The sequence below is a fragment of the Symphalangus syndactylus genome, chromosome 23 (assembly GCF_028878055.3).
Source record: "Symphalangus syndactylus isolate Jambi chromosome 23, NHGRI_mSymSyn1-v2.1_pri, whole genome shotgun sequence".
NCBI classification, from domain to species: Eukaryota; Metazoa; Chordata; class Mammalia; order Primates; family Hylobatidae; genus Symphalangus; species Symphalangus syndactylus.
In genome coordinates, this window is record NC_072445.2 from 58,207,355 (window position 1) to 58,231,249 (window position 23,895).

The 23,895-nt window shown below is 39.9% G+C and overlaps 1 protein-coding gene across 6 annotated transcripts in view; it reads right to left on the minus strand.

Moving 5' to 3' along the window:
- Nucleotides 1-23,895, minus strand: part of PHACTR1 (phosphatase and actin regulator 1) — a 584,673-nt gene that overhangs the window by 547,935 nt on the left and 12,843 nt on the right. For all 6 annotated transcript variants that reach the window (XM_055263199.2, XM_055263196.2, XM_055263195.2 and 3 more), the window contains one exon: nt 2,795-2,941. In XM_055263199.2, the coding sequence (XP_055119174.1) occupies nt 2,795-2,941 (147 nt within the window). The remainder of the gene's footprint in view (nt 1-2,794; nt 2,942-23,895) is intronic.

Genomic DNA, 23,895 nt, shown 5'->3' on the forward strand with positions numbered 1-23,895 from the left:
CAAGTAAAAGGAATATATGTATAGGTATTCCTTGAAGCATTGCTAAACCTCTAAAATATCAAACATGGGTTTATGTATAATTAGTGGTGTGGGAAAGCCAATATTAAACATAAATAGTTTAAGCCAATAAAAAATTTCTCTGGAAAGAGTAAACAATAAGTAATTGGGGGCAGGAGTGGAAAGAAAGGGCACAGGACTGCTTCCGTGCTTCAGTGTTCATAAATTGTGGTTAAGACGTAAACAAAATTATCTCTATGCCCAGATTATGTAATTTATTGGGAGTGTGCATGCTTCTCTGTTCAGCAATGCTAATAACAACACTAATAGTTTAATTACAACTTGCTGCTTAAGGAGATAAACAAGGCTGTTTGCTTTTAAAACCAGGGGTTACAATTACTCTTAAATGCGGGGGAAAGGCACATCTGTGAGTGGATCTTACTTTGTTAGGGAAGCAACCAGAAACCAGCTGGAAATAAACAAGCCCCAGGAGTGAGCAGTTGGTGCAAAATTAGAGCATAAACGCCTGATTTGAGCAGCGGAGCAGTAGGCGTGATGCGTAGTAAATAGGCAGCAAATGTAGGTGGAGAGGGATGAAAAAGTTTTTGGTAGCCTGATCTTATGCATTTTCTTTGAGATTCCATCACAGGAGGGAAAGAATACCCATCCCTCCACTGTCCACCTTAGTCACTTCTCTGTCTCGCTTCAGCACCACCAAGGGAGGACAGCTCCCCTGACTGCAGTACAGAGCAGGCTGCTAATGCCCTTCCTCCTTTAACAATATCCTCTGCATTTCTCTCTTACTGGTGTCTTTCTTGACACTTTACATTAGGAGTATTTTAAGGGACATATAGAAGGGACTGAGTGCTTGTCTGGTTTATTTATTTCCAGATGAAACAGAGATAAGTCCTGTCTGAGCCAATCTTTAAACTGGACTCCAGAGCAATTTAACAGAATAAAAGATTGCAAGTCACTAGGTTTAATCTGGTGACAAAGTGGCTCAATGTAATTAAGTAGTAGCTGAAACTTGAAACTCTTGTTTAGCACTTTATTTTATTGTTTTGTTCGAAAAGTACTAGTAGAAGGTAAACAACATTTACTAACTGCTGCTTTGGCTCTGTTCCTCCTGGGCTAAGCAAAGGGGTCAATAGACTAATTTCCAATATCACTTGGTTGGGAAAACAATCTTGCTCCTAAAAGAAACTATCGGTCCTTTGTGAGACCCCTCACAACCATATGCTGAATCTGGAACACCGAAGTAGGGGATTAACAATTCCCAAGTGGGAACCATGGACTACTACAGCATGCCATAGAAAATGCCAAATCTTCCTAAATAAACTTGTCTTCAGCTCCAAAGTCAGAGGCAAACATTTAAGAAGTGACAAGATATACATGATTAAAACAACAAATCATCAAGACAGGAAAATTATATTCCAAGGCAGTTGGCCACTCTGGCACATTCAGTTACCATTCTTCCAGCCATAAGGGTATGGTTGCTTAGTCAGTGCATCTTGTTTTTCTATGCAGAGTTTTCTCTTTTGTCGAAACTTCTCAACAGGGCATAAATACCCATCATCTGAAGGTTCTCTTTGCTCCAACACATGAACCATGCACGCGCACACACACTCACACACATTTTGTTGTAGTCCCATTTCCAAGAGTTTAGTTTCCTAAAGCAAAAGGTAACATCTGCTTTTTAAACTTATTTTGAAAGGCAGTCTTCAGGAAAATGCCCTCACTTTTATTGTAGTTGCTAGAATAATAAGGGACCTTAGACAGGAAGAGAAAACAAACTAGGATGGAAGCTTAGGAGTCATTCAGAAAAGGCAGAGCTATGAAGTTAGTGGTGAACAACTTCTTCCCAGTAATAGTGACCACACACGAGTAAGGCACTCTAGAGGCGAGTTGGGAGCAGCAGCAGCAGCAGCAGAGGGAACAGTAGGTGCTGGGCTTTTCTCATTGAGTAACCTTCAGTGGACTCAACTGAGGCATTTTTTTACTCTGAATCCCTCAGTCCTCCTTCTGTTGCTTTCCTTCCCCCTCCCTCCTCCCCCCTCCCCCCTTCCTCCTTCCCTTCCTTCCTTCCTTCCCTCCTTCCTTCCTTCCTTCCCTGGCACCCCATTGCCTTCCCTCCTTGTTTCCTTCCTTTCCTCTCTATCTTCCTTTCTCATTTCTTCTCTCCTTCATGTACCTCAGTTACCCTTTTCACTTAATTCGATCTGGGCCACTTTGGGCACCAGTTCCAGGGACAGCATCAAGTCACCTAACGTGTATTCTCCAGACCATGCTATTATGACCAGCACGGTAGCTTCCCAGCTGCTTGGTGCAAGGAAAAGGTTCCGTTCCTGGCGGCCAGCCCCGCCCCCTCTCTCCACTCCAACACCGCAGCGGCGGCGTCAACCCGTCAAAGCCAACAGAGTCTGAATGTCACCAACAAGTTCCACCCCGTAGTAGCCGCGCCAGCCAACCTCGCCCGGGGAGCCTCGCCAGACCCCGCGCCCGCAGCCTGCGCATGGGCGCGCGGCCCGGGCTCCGGGTTATTCCCGGGATCACTGTGGTCACTGACAGCACTTCCTCCTCCCCGTGCCGGGGAAGCCCGCGTGGGACTCGGGCGGATGCGGGGCTGCACGCGCCGCCCTCCCCCACCCCGTAGCTCGCACACACGCCCTCTGCGCACCGGAGACACAAAGAGCGCGAGTGCTGAGCGCCCGACTGCGGGGGGCAGCGGGGAGGGCGCCCGGGAGGGGCGGGAGGGAGCAGGGCGGGGGCGGGGGCGCGGCGCCAGGGGCGTTCTTACCTGCCCCCAGGTTAAAGGAGATCCTGGCCTCCGCGAGGTACGGCGTGTCGCTCTTGGAGCGCACTCTCCGGATGGGCCGCCGGTCTATATCATCCTCCGAGGATGCCGCCATTAATGTGGGAGGCAGGAGCAGGGTCGCCCGGCGAGCTGAGAGGGAGAAGGAGACGGAGGGAGAGGGAGAGAGGCGGAAGGGGGAGGAGGGGAGAGGAAGAGGCTCGCACACGGGGGAGGGGGAGGGGAGGGAGGAGGGGAAGGGGAGGGGAGAGGAAGGGAAGGGGTGGGGAGGGAGTGGGAAAGAGAGGGAAAAAGGAAAAAAAAGAGGGAGAGAGAAAGAAAGAGAGCAAAGGAGAGAAAGGGGTGAAGGGAGAGAAAGAAAATCCGTTAAGGATCTGTGGACTGGAGCAGAGATCAGGCTATCCCTGGCTGGCGCCCGGGGCTCCCCCAGACTCCTCTCCCAGCCACAAGGCCAAGGGGCCAGTGCTCTCGGCTGACACCCCGCCTCCCGCCTGCAGCCCCAGTTTCCAGCCCTTGGCACAGATAGGCTCATGCGAAAGGGACGACTCCAACGCAGAGATGCCCAGTCAGCACTGTGCCCTCTCCCGCCAAACGCGCTTACTCTGCCCAAGTGCACACTACGGTCTCCTTCACCCACAGGCTGCTCATTTGAGCGTGCCGCGCCAGCGGTCCCAGCTCCCTGCGTGGAGTTACCACTTCTGGGGTGCAAGCCCTGGTCCCGCTGGTCATAGAGGAGGGCATTGTACCCAGCCCAGCCCTCTCTACTCCCTTACTGCCAGCCAAGAGCTCAAATAGAGATAGAACTAGATCTGAAATCCTCAGAAGTTTTCGTATCTGCCCCCTTGCAACTTAGAGGTGGGGAGTGGAGGAAAAATGTCTACAAGTTTGGGAGCAGTTTGGCAGTAAGGTTTCTAGAGTTGGTATTTTGAATGTAAAGTAGGCATATGCATGCAGAATTGAGTGGCCTTTTCTAACCACTAACTTCTGGGATGTGTTTATCTCTACGTAAGTACTCATTCATTTTAACTGAATTCCTCTTTATTTGGTCACTTAGAGCACAAATAATAGTGTTTGGGTTGGACTTGTAGCCTCTACAACCTGGCACCATTGTTTCTGCAGGAGAGGTGATCAAGGGGACTTTACATTTCTTTGAACGCCTGCACTGCCCCCTGCAACCCTCCCCGTAACACAGCAGAAGAACCTAGAAAGGTTTCTAGGGTGTGAATAAGAATGGCTTGATGCTCCTGCTGAACCTATTGATGGGCTAAACCCTTTAATGTTTGTCTTTCTGCAGCTGTAGGTACTTAGTCTTTTTGTGGCCTGAGTTTACCACGCTTCTATCTAATAAGTGCCCACCTGGAGTACACAGATTAAATCTTACCTTGGTTCCCTCCCTGCTACAAAGGGCATCTCAGTGTGGACTCAGGGGAAGTGCTGATCTGACTGTGCAAGCCCTCCCTCTCCACTTCAGCGGTCAGTTCTAACTCTCCACTTGCCTTTTCTCATTCTAGAATCTTCTTCTCTCTTCATTGGTCTTTTACCTTCACACAGGCATAGTAACTACTCATTTTAGGAAAAATATACCTGCCTTTGGCCTTCTGCTTCCTCTATTTGTACCATAATGTTTCCTTCCCATTCCGTTTAACCTTCCCGTGGAACTCCTGGCCATCAGTCTCTGCTTTTACACTCCAATCTCGTCCTTTCATCCGCGTCCTCTCGTGGTTTCTGTCCTCACCACGCAACTAAAGTTATTTTAAAAGCCTTCTATCCATGTCCTTCTAATAGTCAAAACTAATTCTTTCTTGGCTTCTCTGAAATACTTAGTAATCCATCATTCTTGAAATAATCCCATCTTTTGCTAGGCTATCTCCCTAATCTGATTTCTAATTGTTGGCCAGTTCTCTGTGTTAATCTGAATCTGCTTCTCTGGCATTCAGAGCCCTCTGCAACCTGTCTTTCCCATCCTCATCTCCCATTATTTACCTCCAGTCTGCTTGGAGCCACCCCAACGTATCTGGCTCATTTTTGCTCTGCACCTTTGCTTAAGTGACGCACCACAAATTTCTTAACTATAAACATTTCCTGTTCTCTCTCAGAAATGTGAAGTGACTAGCTCATTAGTTTATGGCATGAACCCAGCATATAGTAATTAAATTTTCAGCAAGTTTTTTTGTGTTTGTTTTGACACAAGGTCTCTCTCTGTCTCCCAGGCTGGAGTGCAATGGCATGACCTTAACTTACTACAGCCCTGACCTCCTTAGGCTCAAGCAATCCTCCCAGCCAAGCCTCCTGAGTAGCTAGGATTACAGGCATGCACCACCATGCCTAACTACTTTTTTTTTCTTTTTTGTAGAGATGCCGTCTCAATATGTTGCCCAGGCTGATCTCACATCGTTGGCCTCAAAGGATCCTCCTGCCTGGGTCTCTCAAAGTGCTGGGAATACAAGCATGAGCCACCACAGCTGACCAACAGCTATTTTTGAATAAAGTAAACGAAGAGAGGGAGGGAGAGAAGAAGGAAGAAGAAAAAAAAGAAAAGAAGTGAAGGAGGGTTGTGAGTACTCATAACTAATGAGTGGCTGAACTGGGGACCAAATCCATGTATGCCTGATTTCAAATCCTGTGCCCTTAACTAGTATTTGGATTTGCTAAGTATATATATTTGACTGATGAGCCACCTTTCAGATTCACTTTTCTATGACATGTGTTTCATTATTATGTCCCATTTATCACTGTTAAACATAGTTTTAAAGTGAAGGCCTCCTCTTCCAAGAGGTGCAACGGAGTCCTATGGCTCATCAAATGAATTATGAAAGTTAATACTTTTAAAGGACTAACAGGCTGTAAACCAATCTATTGGTTACAGCTTTCGGGTTCAGGTTCTTAAGGAAGTGCAAAATGTAAGGAAATAAACAATTCTAAATACTGTATAAATGGTGCCTCCTGTGAATTAATGCAATCTATTTGATTGTTCAAAATTTGGAATTCCCCATTCCTTTGTATTCTCATTCATCAGCCATGTCTCTGGAAAAATGATGAAGTCATCTGGAGGAATATCTACACTTAGCTCTGCCATTTCAGAGAAGTACATCTTTGAATTTCTGTTTCTTATTCACTTAACATTCTAGAGGATTAGGAACTTAATATTGCTACCACTTTAGCTTTATCCTTCTTCAAAGGAGTTTAAATGCACTTTTGTATGATTTCATTATAGGCTATTTTATTATTGAAATAATTCCAGATAGCTAAACTTTTGACAAAAATTGGCATAGAAATACTACATTTATCTCTGTGTTATTGAATTCTTTTTGAGACAGGCTCTCACTCTGTCGCCCAGGTTGGAGTGCAGTGATGCAGTCTCAACTCGCTGCAGCCTCCACCTCCCCAGGCTCAAGCAGTCCTTCCACCTCAACCTCGTAAGTAGCTGGGACCACAGCTACATGCCTCCACCAAGTCTGGCTAATTTTTATATTTTTTGTAGAGATAGAGTTTCACTATGTTGACGTAGCTGGTCTCAAACTCCTGGTTTCAAGCAATCCGCCCAACTCAGCCTCCCAAAGTGTTGGCATTACAGGCCTGAGCCAGTGTGTCCAGCCTTGAATTCTTTTGTCACATTTTTATTTCTAACTGTTATCTTCCATTTCTTGACTTGCGTGATTTACTTTCTTTTTCTTTGTCTTTCATCTAATTTTTTCTATTCTCTTTTTACTTTCCCTTTCTTTTCTCACACCCTTCCTTAGTCTTCGTAACAGTTCCACACAAAATCAGTCAGTGCCTTTTTATGTATCCCCTGCTACCCTATACAAAGGACTCACTTTTATGGGCTTGTCCCAATATTTCCACATTCTTTAATCTCTGGGACTCCTTTTGTATTCATGACCTCTTTTCATAATACATCTGGCTGCATGACATCAGTGGAAGAGCCCTGGGGGTAGGCATTAAGATGATGGGTGCCACTGCCAGTAGTACTACTACCCCACCCAAGTGACACTGGGCAAGTCACTCTACCAGCATGGGTCCCATTCACCTCCATTATAAAAATGCAAGGGTCAGATATCATGATCTTAAAGGCACTGCCTAACTCCAATACTCTAGTGTTATTTGTAGCTATTCTTGTATCTCTGCTTTCCATAAATATCTGTGGTGTATTTTGTCTCTTAATCTAAGAAAATACTTTGGTCCTTTGAATGAATTATATTTAGAAAACCACATGGCATCCGTACTTCTACCCAGGTGATTTCCTATTTTTTAAGTCTATTTTATGTAACTGCATCCTTGAGAATCTATTTTTCTCCCTCATGCTGTTTCCATCGTGTGGCAACACCCTCATGATTGTTTATATGTGTGCATATGTGGATATAGGTGTCTGTACAGAAGCATTGAATTCAATTGTGACCTCAATGACTTCTAAATGTAGTTTTCACGTACCCTCCCCACCCCACTGCCACCCCACCCATGATTGCTTCTTTCTAAATATGACTCCTGACTTGGGAAGAAGGCATTTTCTCTTTTTCTTTTCCTAAAACCAGTCAACATTTTAACACTGTAGACTCTTAAATGTGTGTTATATCCAGAACTACAGCCAAAGAAAAAGAAGCAGCCCAACAGAGTGCTCAGGAAGATTACACTTCATACATACATCTGCTATGGAAGAGGATGGAGGTGAGAAGGGGAGGGAGAAAGAAGGATGTGATATTCCATCCCCATTAAGAAAATTTTTCAAGTGAGTAAACCTTACCCTTTAAAAATATTACTCAAAATGTGTTTCCAGGACACCCCTACATCAGAATCACTTGCAATACTTGTTAAAATGTCTATTTTGCAGGCCCCCAATCTGAACCTACTGAATCAGAATTTGAGGAGATGAGACCCGTATACCTAGATTTTCAAAAGACTCTCAACTCTATCCACTCTCATCACTTCTGTTTAACATTATACTGGAGGTCCTGGCCAGGGAAGTAAGGCAAGTAAAAAAAAAAAAAAAAAACTTCAGAGATATAATGATTGGAAGGCAAGAATAAAGTTATTAGTCATATATGTTATGATTTTATACCTATGGAATTCATAAGAATCCACAGACTGTTAGAAATAAGTAATTTTCACAATGTCACTGGATATAATGTCAGTATAAAACATCATTTTTTTGCTGCTTTGCCTATGGAGTAGCCATTCTTTTATTCCTTTGGATTCTTAACAAACTTGCTTTTACTTAACTCTGTGGATTTGCCTCAAATTCTTTCTTGGGTGAAATCCAAGAACTCTCTCTTGGGGTCTGGATCAGGACCTTTTCTGGTAACATATTCCTTATGAACCATGAAGGGATGATATTGAGGAGACTCCAGACCCAAAGGAAATAGATTGCAGCACTGATTGGCCGATTTTGGAGTCAAGGAAACTTTTCTTTTTATTGACAGCTTTTAACAATTGAGTAAAGTATACTCCTGTGAACAAAATTTGGAGCACATTTCTTTCTCTCTTCCTGATTTCTCCAAAATTTGGAAACTATTTGTGAATATTCTTAACTTATGGCAATATAGTTGTTAGCATAAGTGCAATAAGAATCTGCTTTCTTTTGCAACAGGACACAATTGGAGAAACTGGTTATTTTACCAAGGCTTTGATGGGAATGGCATGGTTCCTTTTAAGGAGGCAAATTTGACTTATAGAGCCAATAAAAGCCCCTTGGGAAAACTGGCCTCATACCTTGTCTACACAGTACCTGTACAGGGCTCCTGACCTATGGTAAGTAAAGAATAACTTTATTTCTGCCTTCATTTCGTTATGTACCCAGTAGTCATTCAGGAGCAGGTTGTTCAGTTTCCATGTAGTTGAGTGGTTTTGAGTGAGTTTCTTAATCCTGAGTTCTAGTTTGATTGCAGTATGGTCTGAGAGACAGTTTGTTGTCATTTCTATTCTTTTACATTTGCTGAGGAGTGCTTTACTTCCAACTATGTGGTCAATTTTGGAATAAGTGCGATGTGGTGCTGAGAAGAATGTATATTCTGTTGATTTGGGGTGGAGAGTTCTGTAGATGTCTATTAGGTCTGCTTGGTGCAGAGCTGAGTTCAATTCCTGGATATCCTTGTTAACTTTCTGTCTCATTGATATGTCTAATGTTGACAGTGGGGTGTTAAAGTCTCCCATTATTATTGTGTGGGAGTCTAAGTCTCTGTAGGTCTCTAAGGACTTGCTTTATGAATCTGGGTGCTCCTATATTGGGTGCTCCTATATTGGGTGCATATATATTTAGATAGTTAGCTCTTCTTGTTAAATTGATCCCAAAGAATAACACTTTCTGATAGGCCCAGGAGCCCAGGTTATCTAGGGACCTCAAGAGGAGAGGAATCATATAGATATTTAATGGTACAAAACCATGGCTGGCCTTGGCTTTAGAAAACTCTTATCTGAGTTTCTTTGTGGAATAAAGTTCTATCAAAGCTAATTTAAAAGTCTATTGAAAAGTAATTATTCTGCTGCACTTTATACAAATAATCAGGGCAAGTATAAGACTAAGGTTTACTTTTGTAAACAAATTGGTTCTATTATGATTTGTCTTTAGCAAAAGTGGGAGACTGGAGAGAGAAAAATTATGTTTCAAGAACTATGGTTCACCTGTTATTAGATTCTAGTCTCATCAGTTGTTTTTACTTTTTTTTTTTTTCCTGCAAATTAGACTAACCCTGCTTATTCTTGTGAACTAACAAGTGATCTCTGGGTGCTGCTCAGAAGAAACAAAAGGGATGGGTAATGCAATAATCTGGATCAATACTCTTAATTCTGGGCACATATTGGAATCAGCTAGTGACTCCATATCAGGTTGATTCCAACAATTGCCCAGTTCATGGAAAGCCTTCATATTTAGTTTACTTGGAATAATTTTCCTTTACTGTTATGGAATATATTTGCTGTTGTACTCTTTGTGTAGGAATGCAGGATAAGCTTACTGAATATTTTCTTAAATTGAACACTTATGATTCTTCCAGATATCATCTTTTGCCAGATCTGAGAGTTATGAATGGCCCTTGCCATATGTATGCTTTGTAACTGAGCCCCTCTCTACCCTGAGTACCAGAGACCCTAATAATTAGGAATATCATCACCCCTATTCAACCTGAAGAAGTTATGAAAGCTGGATCTTTGTCCTTCTACAACCCTTAGGATTAAGTGTTCCCTTGTAAAAAGGGAGAGGGGAATGTCAGAGGCATTGAACCAGAGCGAATCCATCTTGAATAAGGGCTAGGTAAAATAAGGCTGAGACCTACCAGGCTGCATTCCCAGAAAATTAGGCATTCTAAGTCGCAGGAAGAGATATGAGGCTGGCACAAGATACAAGTCACAAAGACCTTGCTGATAAAACAGGTTGTGGTAAAGAAGTCAGCCAGAACCCACTGAAACCAAGATGGCAACCAGATTGACCTCTGGTTGTCCTCACTCCTTATTATATGCTAATTATAATGAATTAGCATGCTAAAAGACACTCCCATCAGAGCCATGACAGTTTACAGATGCCGTACCAACATCCGGAAGTCACTCTATATGGTCTAAAAAGGGGAGGAACCCAAAGCTCTGGGAGCCGCCCACCCCTTTCCCCAAAAGCTTGTGAATAATCCACCCTTTATTTAGCATATAATCAGGAAGTAAGTATAAGCAGCTGAGTGGCCCATGCCTCTGCCGATATAGAGTAGCCATTCTTTCATTCCTTTGCTTTCTTAACAAACTTGCTTTCACTTTATAAAAACAGACAAAAAATCCCCCCTAAAATCATTTCTTTTCTATATATTAGCAAAATTAGAAAATGAAAAATTTAAAGTACCATTTACAATAGCATCAAAACCATCAAATATCTATCAATAAATTTTTAAAAAGATGAGCAAGTCCTCTGCATGAAAAACTATAAAACATTACTGAAAAAAATTAAGAAGACCTAAGTAAGTGAAAAGTGAGATAATATGCAATAATCGTGCTCATGGATTGAAAGACACAATATTATCAAGGCATCAATCTTGTCAAATTGACCTATGGGTTCAATGTAATTCCAATCGAAATCTCAGTGAGTTTTTTTTTTTTTTTTTTTTTTTTGGAATTTGACAAGCAGATTCTAACACGTATATGAAAATGCAGAGGGAGAAGACCAGCACAATCTTGACAAATAAGAGTAAGGTTGGAGGATTACAGTAGAAGATATCAAGACTTATTATAAAGACATAGAACACAAAAAGAAAGTAAGATAAATAGATCAACAGAAAAGCAAACAGAACCTACAAACAGACCTAGATATGAACAGTCACTTGACTATGACAAGGGTCCCACTACAAGATAGTGGGGAAAGGATGGACTTTTCAAGAATTAGTTTGTGGTTACACAAGTATATATATGGTGGAAGAAAATAAACCTTGATCCCTGCCTCACACAAAATTAAATTCCAAATGGATCATGGACTTAAATATGAAATGTTAATAAGAAAATTAAAGGTTAATAATAAAATATTATTAAAGATTAATAATAAAATAATATTACTAAAAGAAAAATTTTTCATAAAAGAATATTTTTATAACCTTCAAAAAATTTTTAAGCAGGGCATAAAAATCACTAATCACAAAAGAATAGATAGACATGTTGATGCCATTAAAATTAAGAACTTCTGTTCATCATAAGACACCACTAAAAATGTAACATATTAAAGTATCTGAGATAAACAGTGCTGGTTGGGACATTTATTGCACTAAATGTTTATTTAGATAAGAGAAAATATTTCAAATCAACAATGTAAGTTTCTATCTTAGAAACCTAAAAGAAGAAGAAAAAATAAATCTAAAGCAAATGGGAGGTAAGAGTTAATAAAGATAAAAGCAGGTCAAGGAAATTAAAAATTTTAGGAGTTGAAAAATAAATGAAATAAAAATATCATTTTACCAAAGAAAAAAATCGATGATTAAGCTCCAGCAAGACTTGTAAAATTAAAAAAAGATATGAATCATCAATATCAGGAATTAAATAGGGGTTATCACTATGGATCTTAAAACTATTAAAAGGACATAAGAGAATAAGAGAATATTACAAGCATCTTTCTGTTTATGTATTCAAGAACTTGGTAAAAATAAACTATATGCCTACTTAAAAAAAAGAAAAAAAAATAAGAAAGACACCATTAGGAGATTGGAAAAGCAAGCCACAGACTGGGAGAAGATATTTTCAATACATATTTAAGAAAGGACTTATAACCAGAATATGTAAAAGATCTCCTTAAACAGCAACAAAATGATAGCTCAACTCAATTTTTTTTAAATGGACCAAAAACTTGAACAGACACTTCATACAAAAAATGATTTTCAAATGTTCAAATAAGCATATGAAAAGATACTCAGCGACATTACTTAGAGGTAGATTCAAATTATAGCCTCAGTGAGGCTATAATCTGGCTAAAATTTTAAAATCACTTAATGCGAGTATTGGTGAGAATAAGAGGAACTGGAGCATCCATGCAATGCTGATGGGAACACCACTTGTAAAGATCACCTTGGAAGACTTTGTTTACATAAACATGGGTAAACATACTAGAACCATGACATGGACCAGCATGTCCACAGCAGATTTATTCATAATGACCCCACACTGGGAACAATCCATCAACAAGAAAATGTATAAACATAATTGTAATGTCTTCATACAGTGTCAGACATTAAAAAAAAAAAAAAAAAAAAACTACTGCTACAGGCAGCAACATGGACGGATCTCTTAGATATGATGTCAAACAAAAGATGCCAGACCTGAAAGACTACATGTCACATGATTCCATTTACATGAAGTTCAAGAATAAGCAAATCTCATATACCACAATAGAAGGTTGGTGAGAGAGATGTCTTGGAAGGAGCACAAAGAAATCTTTTGAAATGTAGGGAATTGTATGTTGATTTGGGTCGTGGTTGTACTTTTTAGAAAAGGTGATAACTTTTGTAAAAGTTCAAGTCACACATTTTATATTTGTGCATATTGCTCTACACATATCACTAAAAAATAAGGCCCGGTAAAGTGGCCCATGCCTGTAATCCCTTTGGATTTACTTTGGGAGGCTATGGCAGGATGATTGCTTGAGCCCAGGAGTTTGAGACCTGCTTGGGCAACATTGCAACACTCCATCTCTACAAAATTTAAACATTAGCTGGGCGTGGTGGTACGTGCCTGTGGTGAAGTTACTGGTGAGGCTGAGACAGGAGGATTGCTTGTACCAAGAGGTTAAGTCTGCAGTGAGCCATTTTTGTGCCACTGCACTCTAGCCTGGGCAACAGAGTGAGACCCTGTCTCAAAAATAAGTAAATTTATTTATTTATTTATAAAAAGCTTCTAGCTTATTAAGATGCAGAAATCAGTTTGAGAATTACTGCATTTAAGATAAGTACTAATACTTAGAAAACCACAGTATTAATAAATATGAAATTTAATTAATCAATTAAAATAATGTATTGATGACTTGGGCTATCTTTATACATATCAGCATTTCACTATTTCAAAATTCTGCCTTTTTTTGGTGTGTCTCACTCTTATGTTTAGGCTATCATCATATCTATTTCTGATAATGATGATCTTTTAAAGATTCAGGTCCCAGCATTTTGTGCTGCATTAAAAATAACAACAGAACAGCAGATAACTGAATTGGAAGTATATGTAAGGCATAAGAAAAGAATGATGACAGTGGGCTTCTTGCTGTGGACAGTTAAGCCTTACTATGTCTTGTTAAACAGCATTCCCCAAAATGCCAGAGGACGTGTCACAAGAACGCAGCAGTCAGCTTGAAGGGGCTTATATGGGCCAAATCTGGGACAATTTGAACACAAAAATAATGAAGTCCACTAGTGAATAATAAACCATTATATAAGGGTACTCATTAGTTTCGATAAAAAATGGGTAGATTAAAACTGGTTTAAAAAACATAAATAATATAATAAATTCAGGATGGGGGGAAGGCTCTTGGTTTTGTTTGTTTTTGTTTTTGAGACGGAGTTTCACTCTTGTCGCCCAGGCTGGAGTGCAGTGGCGTGATCTCGGCTCACTGAAACTTCCGCCTCCCGGGTTCAAGGGGATTCTCCTGCCTCAGCCCACTTGAGTAGCTGGGACTACAAGTGCACACCATGATATCTGGCTAATTTTTGTATTTTTGGTAGAGACAGGGTTTCACCATGTTGGCCAGGCTGGTCTCCAACTCCTGACCTCAAGTGATCAGCCTGCCTCGGCCTCCCAAAGTGCTAGGATTACAGGAGTGAGCCAACGCGCCCAGCCTGGCTCCTGCTTATACTAGAATACTGAGAGCTGGCTCGTCAACGTGGAGGAAGTGCCAGAAGTTGAAAAATCATCATTTTGCAGCCATCATAGTAAAGATCAAGCACGAACCGATAAGGGATGCTAACTCTAGGGGAATATTTTTAATGATGGGTGGGATATTTTCATGGCCTTAAAGTTTCCCCCCATACACTTATTAGTTTCAAACTAGAAACAGGACAGCACCTTCACTGAGCAATTAAAATTATCATCACCAATGAGGGAGAGATGGACGTTGGATTCCTCTAGAAGTGATGTCTCCCTAGACAATATATAACCTCCTTCGGAGCATCCCAGACTAGAATGCATAAACGTAAGTCTAATCAGGAGAAAATGTTAGACAAAATTAAAGGGAAAGGGAACTATATTTTTCACAATTGCCAATGTTTTTAAAGACAAATTAAGGGTGTGAAAGTATTCCAGGTTAAAGAAGGCAAAAGAAGACTGCCCCTAGAACAGTACTGGATTCTAACCTTAGACTGAATTGACCCTAGACTAGTTCCTGTCCTGGAGGAGGAAAGTGCTTTAAAGGACATTATTGGGTCAACTGACAACATTGAAATACAAGGAGCATGTTAAATTAAAGTATCAATGTGAAATTTATTTCAGGTGATAGATGTGCTGTGGTTATGGAAGACACTATTCCTATTTTTTTTTTGAGACGGAGTCTTGCTCTGTCTCCCGGGCTGTAGTGCAGTGGTGCAATCTTGGCTCACTGCAAGCTCCGCCTCCCGGGCTCACGCCATTCTCCTGCCTCAGCCTCTCCGAGTAGCTGGGACTACAGGCGCCCGCCACCACGCCTGGCTAATTTTTTGTATTTTTAGTAGAGACGGGGTTTCACCGTGGTCTCGATCTCCCGACCTCGTGATCCACCCGCCTCGGCCTCCCAAAGTGCTGGGATTACAAGCGTGAGCCACCATGCCCGGCCTATTCCTATTCTTAAGAAATGGGTCAGGCGTGGTGACTCATGCCGATAATCTCAGCATTTTGAGGGAGGATCACTTAAGGCCAGGAGTTTGAGACCAGCCTGTACAACATAATGAAACTTTGTTTCTATAAAAAAATTTAGGCCGGGTGCGGTGGCTCACGCCTGTAATCCCAGCACTTTGGGAGGCCGAGATGGGCGGATCACGAGGTCAGGAGATCGAGACCATCCTGGCTAACACGGTGAAGCCCCGTCTCTATTAAAAATACAAAAAATTAGCCAGCGCGGTATCGGGCGCATGTAGTCCCAGCTACTCAGGAGGCTGAGACAGGAGAATGGCGTGAACCCGGGAGGCGGAGCTTGCAGGGAGCGGAGCTCGGGCCACTGCACTCCAGCTGGGCAACAGAGCGAGACCCTGTCTCAAAAAAAAAAAAAAATTTAAAACATTAGCTGGGCTTGGTGGCACTTGCCTGTAGTCCCAGCTACTTAGGAAACTGAGGCAAGAGGATCACTTGAGCCCAGAACTTTGAGGCTGCAGTGAGCCATCATCATACCACTGCACTCCAGCCTGAGTGACAGAGAGAGACCCTGTCTCTTAAAAAGAAAAAAAAAAAAAGGAAAGAAAGAAAGAAATACACAGTAAAGTATTAGGAATAAAGGATTATGATGGTTCAGAAAAAATCAGATGTATATATATATATAAAATCGTATATAAAATCACATGTAAACATACACACAATCATACATATATATTTCCTCCCTCATCTCTCTCGACACATGTGTGCATGTGTGTGTGTGTGTGTGTATGTGTGTATAAAACAATATCTCCTCTGTATATATACAGTTATGTGCCACATAATGGCATTTTGGTCAATGATGCATCACATATACAATGGTGGTCCTATAAGATTATGATACCATAGTTTTACGGTAACTTTTCTATATTTAGATACACAAATATCATTGTGCTGCAGTTGTCTAAAATATTCAATACAAAAACGTGCTGTGCAAGTTAGTAGCCTAGAGCAATAGGCTGTACCATATAGCCTAGGTGTGTAGTAGTCTATATCATCTAGGTTTGTGTAAGTACGCTGTGATGTTCATACAATGACAAAATTGCCTAATGACACATTTTTCAGAATATATCCCCATTGTTAAACACGTGACTGTGTGTGTATATATGTGTATATGTATATACATATATGTATATACATATACACATATATACATATATGTATATACATATACACACATATACATATATGTATATACATATACACACATATACATATATGTATATATACACACATACACACATATGTACATGTGTATATGTATATATACATATATACACACACATACACACATATGTACATGTGTATATGTATATATACATATATACACACATGTACATGTACATATATATACACGGTATAAAAATATGTGTGTATGTGTGTATGTATTTTGTGTGTGTGTATGTACACATACATACGCACACACACACGTTTTTACACTCCTCTCTAGACAAATAGATCAATAGAGACAAGCAAGAGCAAATGGAGTAAAACGTTATTAATAGGTGAATCTACACTTGACCTTAACCAAAAGGCCAAGAAACAATTTTTAATAGGTAAATCTGAGAAAAGAGTACATATCTATTCTTTGTACTATGTCATTTTTGCAAATTTCTGTATTTTTAAATTATTATTTTTTAAAAGTGATTGTAAAAAAAAAAAGTTTATTCTTTTCTATTTAGGAGAGTTTCCAAAGGTTAGAGATGATGCCCCATCCTTACTTTTAAGTTTTTCTGAAATATTATCATATTGTCAGATAATCCCACAGGCTGTGGACAAATACAGTATTGATATTAAGGGTAAAATGTCCTAGACTTACTGGCAGTCTTTGAATTTTTATATTGATTCTGGTATATTATAGTCAGGCAGATTTAGAATCTGGGCTGTATAGATGAAGTATATTTCACCATTTTGCACATCTAACATGAGTTAGGAATATAAGAACTTTTACACCTCACAATTAAATCTAGTACAATATCACTAATTATAGTGGCAATATTGAAAATCATTCATGAAAAGCTACAAAATGTAAATGATGGGAATGAATATCATTAACTATAATAACCCGACTTTCGGTAATAACTTGCTAATCTTAAATAGGTTTCACAAAAATATACCAAAAAGCTTTTTGGACTTTTTATTACAACTAAATTTAGTACATAGATCCTGGAACATTTTTCTTTTTCTATGCATATGAATACTTTGCTAGAAAACAAAACATCTGAGGAAATGTTATTGGTACATCTCAGTTCTCTCTGCTTAAACTTGTCGTTAAAGGAGCTGTCCACTACACAAAGTTCTGATATTTGTTCCCTTTTGTATGTGGCTGATTCTGTGGGCTACGCAGGGAGAGGAGGTGGCTGCCTTGTTTCTACTATTGCAGCTCAGGGTTCCAGCTCTACTGTGTTCCTCTGGGCCCCAACTTAGGTCTTTAACGTTGCACAGCTTCAGGGATACATCATTCACTTCATAGGAAGAATCAAGTCCACAACTTGTGCAGCCATACCTTGAAGGACGTAGCTCCCAAAGAGATGGAAGCCAGCCCTGTTTCCTATAACAATATGGGTCTAAATATTGACTTTGCTGTTACTCTTCTTTAAAGTGTGAATACCTAGCTTTTCTTGTTGCCTGTATATAGATGAATGAAAGGCAATTCAATAGCTACCCTAACATTGGTATGGTGACTTCTCTCCCAGACAGCCTATATAATTATGCAATATTGTGCCTAGTTTTGAAACCATTTGATGATGTGAGACATATTAACAAAAACTGTTTAAGTGTATGAGCTGTATTCCCTCTTTCTTTTGAAATTGTCCTGCCCCTGTCAAAACATGTGTATTGCGGTAGCCAGCTTCCAAAATGGCCCTTGATGAACCCCGACTCTTGACACTCATGCCCTTGTGTAATCTCTTCCTACAGTGAATTAGGCTTGGTCTCTGTGACCACAAGAATATGCTATAAGTGATAGTATATCACTTCTGAGGTTAGGTCATAAAATGTCTTGTGGCTTTTGCCTTGCTTCCTCTTTGGGATCTTGCTTTGGGGAAGGTCAGCTGCAATGTGATGAGACACACCAGCAGCCTACGGAGAGGCTCATGTAGCAAGGCATCAAAGCCTCCTGCTAGATGTCATGGGCATGAGCCACCTTGAAAGCCTCAGTTAAATTTTCAGCTAACTACGGCCCCAGCCAACCTGGTGACTGTCACCTCAGACCCTAAACCCGAACAGCCCGGCTAAGACTCTCCTTAATTCTTGACCCACAGAAACTGTCAGATAGTGTGTTTGTTGTTTTAAGTCACTAAATTTTGGGGTAATTTGATACACAGCAATAGAAAAGTAATAACTGTGGGTTCACAATGGACTCAGAGCATCAATTGTTAATGCCTAATACTATCTATGTCTATCAGAAAACTGGAATCTTAACCAGTTTGATTGAACTATTAGCAAATTTTAAGACAGAAAACAAAAATTAAATGACGGCACAAATCTTTACAGTGGAAAACCTTTCTTTTCCTTCTCCCCATGTGAACACGTGTAAACTCTGCCCATCCTCTATGGCTGAAATGTTTTTATTCCTGTCTCCAGTACCACCATGAGACTACAGTAACTTTCTCTTCCTTTGTCTCTGCTCATCTTGTGGCACTTTATAATTTTCACTTGTATGAATATATTAACAAAATAATGTGGATATTATTTTTCTTCCAGACAATAGGAAGTAATGGTTAACAGTACAGTCTTTGAGGTTAGCCTTCCTGAGTTTGTATCCAAATGTCATGCTTAATAGTTGCATGACTTCATGCAGGTCACTTACCTCTTATACATCTATAAGATGGGACTAACATAGTACCCACAACTTGGGGCCATTACAAGGATTCAGACATATAATTCACATAGTCTCTGGCAAAGGAATTTCCTGATAAACATTTATTATGTTAAGACTATTATTACTAGCCAGCTCCAAGCAAGGCTGTGGCTGAGAAATTAAACCTTGGCATAATTCCCAAGCTTATTAGACCTTATAAAAAAGTTAGTGAGCTCTCCAAGCTTTGGTTTCCTTATATGTAAACTAGAAATAAAATAAACTCTCTCACTGGGCCTTGGGAGGATAAAACATTATATAATAAATGCAAAACACCTAACATAGAGCCTGACAAATGGTAGGCGGGAAACAAATGTTCATTGCTTCCTTTCCTCCCAGTTTCTTAAAGTAGACACTGTGCAGAGGGGCTGGGGGCTGGCTGCTAAATCATGCTAGATGCAGAAAAAGAAAATGTGCTTCAGGCTTTGTATGTTGAACTGACTTGGGCAGAGACCCAAGCAGATTTCTATTATTTAAATGTTGAGCATTCCTCATTTAGATATAGAAGTCACTTTTCCAATCTTATTTCATAGTACAGGTAACATTAAGACTCATATATTTTGATTTTATATCTTCCACGTGGCTGATTTTCAATATAGTTGCTGTAATTAATGACATCATTTGAAATCTAAAGGTTCTAGTATTTCTAATTCATATTCAGTGTACACACAAGTGATATATACTTGGACATATGTTTGTGTGGCAAACTCCTGGGCTTGGTTACTTGCAAAATAACTTCAGAGGCAAAGGCTGCAGGGGCTTTAATCCTATTTGAGCCCCATATACAAGAAGACTACAGGATGTAGAGATATGGGCATGGATGAGACATTGAGAAACTGGGTTCTGGCTCCTGCTGTGCTACCGTCTACCTCCATCTGGTTTAGCTAAGCTATTTCTCTCCAGAAAGGCAGGATGTTGTAGGGGAAAACTGTGAAGCCAGAAAGACTCATGTTTGAATCCTGGCTTCACCTCTTCATAGTTGTGTGGTATTAGGTCAATTTTTGATCATTCTGAGGTTTAATTTCTTATAAATTAGGGGCAATAATATCTAACTCATAGGTTTGCAGTTTCGAATGAAACAAATATGCATAGTTTCTGTTATATGTTAGGTATTTAATAAACAGTGTTTGCTTTTCCTATCTTCCCTAAGCCTCACTTTTACCACCTGTAAAATGAACTAATTAAATTAAGTCCCTTCCAGCTCTGATGTCCTATTATTGTAGTAATTATACTGTTAAATGAAACATTACAAATATCCTGTTAAATGAAACATTACAAATATCTGGCATTTGCTCATGATACATAATAAAATGCATCCGTCTATAATAAGGAGAAGACATTGTGTTTGTAGAGGGGAAAGAACATAAAAATTTCTAAATGTATGAATCTAAGAAGGAAGAACCACCCAATATAGATTACATAGATATTTTATTTGCATTCTGTTGTGTCTACAGATGGGCTGATGACAGTGATTAGATCACGAGGTATTAGTCAGAGACTCTGTCTAGTAAATAATGGCAGGACAGATCCAGGGACATCAACCCAGCTGGCAAAGTCACCCACTGGGAAAAAGCAAAGCATGGTTGACCTTTCCATCATAGCCCAAACTGTGTATGATTATTTCGTAATTCAGTTAGAATGAACTACTTCAAGGTAAAAAGAATTATTTTATTGCTTATTAAGATATAGAAAAATTAAAAGCAATAAATCTGAGGAGCTTGATTTAAGTTAGACAAATCTGTGTGTGCCATGGAATACTACACAGCCATAAAAAGGAATGATATCATGTCCTTTGCAGGGACGTGGATGAAGCTGGAAGCCATCATCCTCAGCAAACTAACACAGGAACAGAAAACCAAACACTGCATGTTCTTACTCATAAGTGAGAGTTGAACAATGAGAACACATGGACACAGGGAGGGGAACAAAACACACCAGGGCCTGTTTTGGGGTGAGGGGTGAGGGAAGGGAACTTAGAGGATGGGTCAATAGGTGCAGCAAACCACCACGACACACGTATACCTATGTAACAAACCTGCACGTTCTGCACATGTACCCCATTTTTTTAGAACTAAAGAAAAATAAATAAATAATAAAAATGTCTTAAAATGAACAACACCAAAAAAAAAAATCTGTCTGTGCCCATTTGTATAAAAAGAATATAAGAATATTCACCAGGTTGTAAAGTATACCTGTTTTTAGATGGTGGGGCTAGTTGAGTTTTGTTTTGTTGTTTGCCTATATATTTTAAAATTTTCTATAGTTACTATATGTTGCATTGGTAGTGAGAGGGAAAAACAAGTTATGCGTATCGTAAGAAACTCCCGTGGAGACTCGGGCAGGTTGCCCTTCTCCCCCACCTCCCAGGAACTGCAAGCAAATCACATATTCTGCAACTCAGTTTAAGGGTCAGAGGCCCCACTGTTCCATTTTGATAGTTTCCCAAATAAAAAAAAAAAAAAGGTAAAACTTTCCTTTAAGAAGTTGAATCTGAGTATACTGACATAAAATGGCTCCATTGCCACATTTGTATCACACAACATTGAGACATTCTACCTTTGAATGTGTGGCGACACATGAGCATCTGTCCGTCCCCACATGCCCGTACATGGATGTCTTTGCCAGTATTTCCATGGTCGCCAAAATAATGTAGAACCACCAGTTGCAGTGGAAAGAATCTAAAAGCTCAAGATTATAATTCTGGCTCCATTAGGAATAGCTGTGACCTTGGGAAGTCACTTGATTATTAGAAACATAGATTACTTCATCTGTAAAATGGGGTCAATATCATGTGTCCAATAAATTTCCTTTTTATAGATAAAATGAGATAATAAACACAAAGCCCTTGGCACATAGTATGAGTCTGCTTACTCTCATTTTCTTTTGCAGTTTCAGTGTACATATGCAGATAATTAAGCCAGCATCAGATATAAGGCTAATGTAAAAATATCTCTTGCAGTGTGATGTTTGGAATGTGGTCTTGCTTTTCAGAGACAAGAATTCAATTGGGCTAAGCCAAGCAGTTTCTTCTCTGCCTGTCACCTATCAAATTTAGTCACCAAACAGTGTATAATCAACTAAATGAAACAGAATATATTACTGCATGGGTTTTAAAAAGGTAATATGGCCGGGCATGGTGGCTCACACCTGTAATCCCAGCACTTTGGGAGGCCAAGGCGGGCAGGTCACGAGGTCAGGAGCTCAAGACCAGCCTGGCCAACATGGTGAAACCTCGTCTCTACGGAAAATACAAAAATTAGCCAGGCATGGTGGCAGGCACCTGTAATCCCAGCTACTCTGGAGGCTGAGGCAGGAGAATTGCTTGAACCCGGGAGGCAGAGGTTGCAGTGAGACAATATCATGCTACTGCACTCCAGCCTGGGCAACGGAGCAAGACTCCGTCTCAAATAAATAAATAAATGAATAAATAAATAGATAGATAGATAAATAAATAAATAAATAAAAGATAATATTCTGCATAGTATTCCATGGTGTATATGTACCACAGCCATAAGAAAGAAAAAGATCATGTCCTTTACAAGGACATAGATGGAACTAGAGGCCATTATCCTTACCAAACTAATGCAGCAACAAATACCACATGTTATCACTTATAAGTGGGAGCTAAATGATGAGAACACATGGACACATAAAGGGGAACAACACACACTGGGGCCTATTGGAGGCCGGAGGGTGGGAGGAGGGAGAGGGTCAGGAAAAATAACAAATGGGTACTAGACTTAATAATAATAATCTGTACAACAAACCCTCATGACACAAGTTTACCTATGTAACAAACCTGCACATGTATCCCTGAACTTAAAATAAATGTTTTTAAAAAGGAAGGTCTATTTTTAACCAGCTCTAGCTGAATTCCCTTTTTCCTCTTCCTTTGCAGCATTTTGGAACAAGCTATAGTTATATATAATGATTGAGCTGCATTGAGTTTTTTTTTTTTGAACAAAACACGTGTGTTTTTTTTAATGACCTTATTAAGTGTTAACTGAGAATTTTGCTTATTATAAAAATACAAACCAGAATTTGCAATATTCTTAATGACTTCAAACATTTGGCTCATGTAAATATTTCAAATAGAGTATTAATTATAAGTACTGGTGCTAGGCACAAAATTTTGTATTTATAGAAAAAACTTTTCATTTAGAAAATATGTTTTTTTAAACAATCTCGCAATCTTCTAAATAATGTGAAAGGAAAATTAAAGGCCCAGTAGAACCACATATTCAGAGGCCAATGTAAAACATGTTAGTGAAATTATTTTAGGAGTTACTGAGGAACATAGAATATTTTGGATGGTTTTCCAAGATCTCCATACCAAGCTTTAGATCCATGGAACTTACTCCATACTGGTAATCTAGGCTTGTCTATTCCATAGGATCTCCAAACTCAATATGCTTTAAATGCAATTTCTTTTTCCTACCTTCATCTTGGTCATCCTCCTGTATCTCCCTCTCAGGGAAGGGCTGCATCATTCATCGAGCAGGCCCAAATATAATATGTGGGGAGCATTCAAAGAACCTCTGTCTCACTTTCTGTCTACCTACTTTGTCACCACATAATCAGGAAAAAAACTTAATATTTCTAGAATCCTCTCCCCTTTTGAATTCTCTCAGTCAGTTCCCTCTTTACGCTTTCTTCTTGTTTGAGTCACTGCAATAGCCTCCTGATGCCTCTCCTTGCCTCTGGTCTTCCTCCCCACTGTGTCCTCTACATTAATGATCTCTATAAAAGCAGACCTGATAACATCTCCTCTGTATTCGCTGCTTTAGTGGATTCATTATCAGCTTTGGGATTCCTTGGTCTGGCATGGCACAGCCTCATGTGCCGTGACCCCTGCCTGCTGTTCTAGTCTTCTCTTACGCCATTCTCCATCTCCACAATATAACCTGTCAGCCTA